This window comes from Sinocyclocheilus rhinocerous, unplaced genomic scaffold (genome assembly GCF_001515625.1).
Source record: "Sinocyclocheilus rhinocerous isolate Xijiao unplaced genomic scaffold, SAMN03320098_v1.1 scaffold898, whole genome shotgun sequence".
NCBI classification, from domain to species: domain Eukaryota; kingdom Metazoa; phylum Chordata; class Actinopteri; order Cypriniformes; family Cyprinidae; genus Sinocyclocheilus; species Sinocyclocheilus rhinocerous.
In genome coordinates, this window is record NW_015652144.1 from 884,310 (window position 1) to 889,869 (window position 5,560).

Genomic DNA, 5,560 nt, shown 5'->3' on the forward strand with positions numbered 1-5,560 from the left:
TGGGTTTGTTTCTTCATCAGAACAGATTTGGAGAAATGCAGCATTACATCACTTGCTCACCAGTGGATCCTCTGCAGTGAATGGGTGCCGTCAGAATGAGAGTCCAAACAGCTGATAAAAACATCTCAATAATCCACAAACAATTCACACCACTCCAGTCCATCTATTAACATCTTGTGAAGAAAAAAGCTCTAAGTTTGTAACAAACAAATCCATCATGAAGATGTTGTAACTTGAAATCATTGCTTTGGGTTAAAATATGAGTCCATAATGAATAATAACCGTTTGGCCAGTAAAAAAAAGTCCATCTCCTGTTGTCTTCACACATCAAAATCTACCAATATATTGTTAGAACTGTTTTTGACTGTTTTTCACTTGTAAACGGTGCTTGATCTGTGTATATTTCTCTTTTGATTCAGACGAGATGACTTTTTCACTGGAGAAATCGAAATTATGGATAGAGGATACTTTTAAAGTCATACATGTCTTACAGATGGATTTGTTTCTAAGACGTTAACTGATGGATTGGAGTGGTGTGGATTACTTGTGGATTATTGTGATGTTTTTATCAGCTGTTTGGACTCTCATTCTGACGGCACCCATTCACTGCAGAAGCTCCACTTGTGAGCAAGTGATGTAATGCTAAATTTCTCTAAATCTGTTCTCATCTACAATAATTCATCTACATCTTGGGTAGCCTGAGGGTGTTTTTTTAGGACAACCAGTTTTAGCTGGATTCTTACAGCGATGGACATTCAATGCAACCCAGTAACAAACCCTATAGATGTCAGAGACAGAAATAACACAACTTAAAGATAAAGTCTGTGAAAGTTTTTTTATTTACCCCCAGAGGGATAAATAGACGGGACCAGCACAGATTTTGCAGGTCGATTTTTCATCTTGTTTATATGCAGGCAAGTTGTTACTGGAAACATGGTGGTTTTTGTGGTGCAAATGTATCCTGTTTGTTGCTGCTGTTTATTCGTCCTGCTCTTGTGCTGTTCTGGTTTATTTATGTGTTTTATCTGTTTGTTGATTCAGATGTGGCCCATACATTCAGAGATCTCCAACTGCGTCATCAAACGTGAGGAGGAGAGATGCTTGGAGCGAATTGCCCTGCACGACCCTAAAGATGACGAAGAGTTTGGTAAGAGAGAGCAAAGGCTATCTAACACATTTACAGTATATACAGTATAATATGTATACAGAGTATATGCATGGAATGTCCAGATGACCAAATGTGGCAAAATGTGAAGTGTACATCTAGTATGGAATTCTCTTACATAAACCAGTGCGTTTGATCTTCCAATTACAGTGTGAAAGATGAACAGGAAATGATAACGGCTAAAGTTTTCCCTTTCTAGAGTAATTTTCAATCCGACTGCATCAAACAGTGAGAGCCGCCTCTTTTGCACATGTCTGATTCACAATGAACCGTGAACTGATGAGTGAGCTGATAGTAAGAGCATTTTTGTAAACAAAGATTTTGACTAATGGGGCAAAATATAAGTTACTTTAATAGCTGATTACAATAAAAAAAATATATATATTTTTAAATAAATGTAACTGTCACACCTCAAGGACCTGTTTTGTTGTGTTTCCTTCCCCATGTGCTCTGTTTGACCTAGTTTTTCCTCATGTCTGATTATTGTCATTTGGTTCAGGTGTGTGTCATTAATTACCCTCATCAGCACTCCTATTTAAGTTGTGTTCAGTTCACTGTTTGTCGTTCGGTCTAATTAGTCCCTACGTGTTCATCCTGCCTGTCTGTCCGGTGTTTGCCTTATTGTGGACTATTAAAGACTATTTGCATCTATTTTCGCGCGTGTATCTCACGGTAGCGTGACAGTAATTTAATTAAATTACGTTTTCGTACGCAACTGTTCTAAAGTTTGGGATCAATAAGATATTGTTATTGAAAAAAGACTCTTATACTTACCAAGGCTTCGTTTATTAGAAAATGCAGTAAAAACAGTAGAAAAAAGGGAAATATTATTACAATTTAAAATAATGGTTTTCTATGTGAATATATATTTAAAATGTAATTTATTGCTGTGATCAAAGCTGAATTTTCAGCATCATCACTCCAGTCTTCAGTGTCACATGATCCTTCTGAAATCAGTCTAATATGCTGATTTGCTGCTCAAGAAACATTTCTGTTTATTATCAATGTTTAAAAATGTTGAATATTTTTGTGGAAATTGTGATACGTTTTTCTTCATGATTTTGTGATGGACATAAATTTCAAAAATTTTAAATGTTTTTTTTTTAAACATTATAAATGCCTTCACTGCCACTTTTGATTAATTTAGTGCATCCTTGCGGAGTATTAATTTCTTTACTAATTTTACTAACCCCAAACTTTTGAACAATTGTGTAACTAAATTATGTTTAAGTCACTTTATATTTTATTAAACTGAAATGGGATACATGAAATTACAACAAACACTCTTTATTATTGAAACTCATGAGAAAAACTGTAATTTTTGCAACCATATGGCTTTATTGGACTGTGTAAGAGCATGTAATATGCCAGATGGGGATGTCAGCAACCATCAAAAAGCTGCTGAATCATTTTTTTAACTGACTCATTGAATTGAACAGTTCGATTCATAGAAGTGGTTTGGAACGGTTACAATGCAACATTCCATCTAGCGTGTTTTCCATTCTGTCTTCCCATCTCACTCTCAGTCCTTCTTCTGAAAGAATGACTCATGATTCTCCATCTCTCCCAAAGCCTCAATATACTAAATTAACTAGAACTTGCGTTCATTGGGTTAATTTCACTCGGCGTGTACTAAATGTGTCATCCGTCCCCTATAGAGGTATTCAGGTATTGTGGTAAACAGGAAGCAGGGCTGTGACACCTGTCAGCAATTACAGGGAAGAGATGTTATTTTTGTGAGAGCTGGAGGACTCATCCAGTGGGATGTGGATAAATGGGCCGAGAGGAAGATGGAGAGAAAGTTCCTAGCACCTGTCGCTTACTGATTGTTTGGTGATTATAAATATGAGCGTAGTTCGTCTGTTAATATCACATGCACTTTTTTGTTTGTTGTTTTTTTTAGTTTGTTACTCAGAAGCAGGCAGACAAAAAAGTAATATAGCCAAAACAACCGCATAGTGGATCATCTATCTTTAGTGTAGATGCATGTTGATTTTAGATGATGCCGCGATTATTATAAACGAGAGTGACTCCTGGTTAACATGTATTAAAAGGGGTCGTGTTTAGTCACTATTTAGTGTGGTATTTTTTGACAATATTCACTCATCATGACAGTAAAATGGGGCATTCTAAATCAATATACTGCAGTATTTCCTCTCTCAATCAGTAGAAAATATGGTTAACACCCGGTCATGCATGAAAAAAAATACCGTCATGTACCGTGAAACCGGTATAATTTTGAAAAATACTGAGATATAAAGTTTTGGCCATACCGCCCAGCACTAAGTTTGATTCAGCAGTGAGTGGGTGAGATTTTTTTTTATGGTTCTTTAGTCGTTTTAAGGTGAACAAAAATGGCAAAATATTACAAGATGTGCATGTTTAAATGTACACTACCTGTCAAAGGTTTGGACTCAGTAAGATAAGAAATTAACACTTTTATTGAGCAAGGATGCGTTAAATTGATTAAAAAAAATTACAGTTGGCATTTATGATGTTACAAAAGATGTTACATTTATGTTGTTCTATTCCGAATAAATGCTGTTCTTTTGAACTTTCTGTTCAGCAAAGAATCCTGGAAATGGAAAATATATGAATGTTTTCATAAAAAAATGTTTGATTAGCACAACTGTTTTCAGCATTTATAATAATAAGAAATGTTTTTTGTCAAATCAGCATATTAGAATGATTTCTGAAGGATCACGTGACACTGAAGACTGGACTAATGATGCTGAAAATTCAGCTTTACATCACAGGAATATATTTTATTAAAATATATATTTGAAAAAGAAAACAGTTATTTTAAATAGTAAAAATATTTCACAATATTACTGTTTTTACTGTATTTTTAATCAAACAATTTAATCAAAGTAATAAATAATATGAATGTTTTTCTTAGCAGTTAAATGCACTGTAAGGTATGAAGGAAACTTCATTTTAACAAACTTGATGAGAATAAGGTAAAGTGTTTGACTGTGTGTGTTCAGACATCTCGTCTTTCAGCCTTGCTTCAAAGCCATTAAATTCTTGGCAAATTTTAGCCGTCCAATCAGCATCCTCTGGGGGCGGTTAAGCTAATTAGACGACAATAGTACCCTCAACCGCAACGGAGAGCAACATGCTTACCAGCAGAGAATTAAGCGTCAGTTTCAAGATATCTGCAAACCATTAATACGCCAGTAATTGAAACCCTTGTTAAACTCAAAGCTACACTCTAAAAGATGCTGGGTTAAATACAACCCAGTGCTGGGTAAAATAGGGACAAACCCAGCAATTGGGTTGTTTTGACCCAGCGGCTGGGTTACTACCCAGAAGGTTGGGTTAAACATTTAACCCAACCGCTGGGTCAAAACAGCCCAATTGCTGGGTTTGTCCCTATTTTACCCAGCACTGGGTTGTATTTGACCCAGCATTTTTTAGAGTGTATCATTGGTGGGGAAGGAGTTTGTACAGTAGCTGCAAAATATGGATTTAGTGAACTCAAGGTCATTCTGAGCACAGACACCTGTAATTTATACCTTCAAATGCATTTGATCTTGCATTTGATGATATAACAAACATCAGTTTGAATTGTGTGCTTGTGCTGTTTTTCTTTACAGTAAATGCTGCTTGGTTTGACATTTTTGTGCATGTAATGCAGTGACTTTAGTGTCTCTGTGTTTTTGAACTGGGAGTATTTTGGAGGAATAACCTCTGTGTTCAGCTTGTTTACATCTGCTTCATTAATCCTCGTCCTCTCCTGTTCCTTAAAGCACAGCAGGCTCATCGCTGCGCAGACAGAAAATCATTCAGCCGGAAATAAAACAGCCACGTTTGCAAGAAGGGGTTGAGAAAGAGATTGACAGATGCAGACAGAAAAAGCAAAAGTGTGTGGGAGAGAAATTGAGACAAAAGAGAAAGTGAGCGAGAGTGGTACTAGTGTCATTTAGAACATGAACGTAAGCAAAATAACACAGATATGAACAATCACTGCATTTTTACGTCACTAGTGCTGTCTGTCAAAAAAAGAAAGCAGTATCAACTGCAGTTTTTTTATAATTTTCATCTTGATTAATTATTTGATTGGTCTGCCAAAAGGTCAGATATTTTACACAGGGTTAAAAATGCTAAATAAATATATACAGTATATATATATTTTTTAAAAGATGATAACATCTTGATGATACACTCGTTGAATTAAACATGCAATGTAATGTGACTGTTATTTTAGTATTATTTATATACTTTTATAATTTTGTTATACTATTATAACATTTTATTATTAATAGTTATAATATGAATATATTATTAGTTATAATGTTCCTATATTGTTGTAGTATAATAATAGAATCATATATTATAACATTAAAATATTATATTATTAATATTTTAAATTAGGAACAAATTACATTTATA

The 5,560-nt window shown here is 34.7% G+C and overlaps 1 protein-coding gene across 1 annotated transcript in view; it reads left to right on the forward strand.

Annotated features, from left to right (window-relative positions):
* adcyap1r1a (adenylate cyclase activating polypeptide 1a (pituitary) receptor type I) overlaps nt 1-5,560 on the forward strand; it is a 48,886-nt gene that overhangs the window by 7,170 nt on the left and 36,156 nt on the right. Inside the window, exon 3 of the mRNA XM_016519203.1 lies at nt 1,042-1,147. Within this exon, the coding sequence (XP_016374689.1) occupies nt 1,042-1,147 (106 nt within the window). The remainder of the gene's footprint in view (nt 1-1,041; nt 1,148-5,560) is intronic.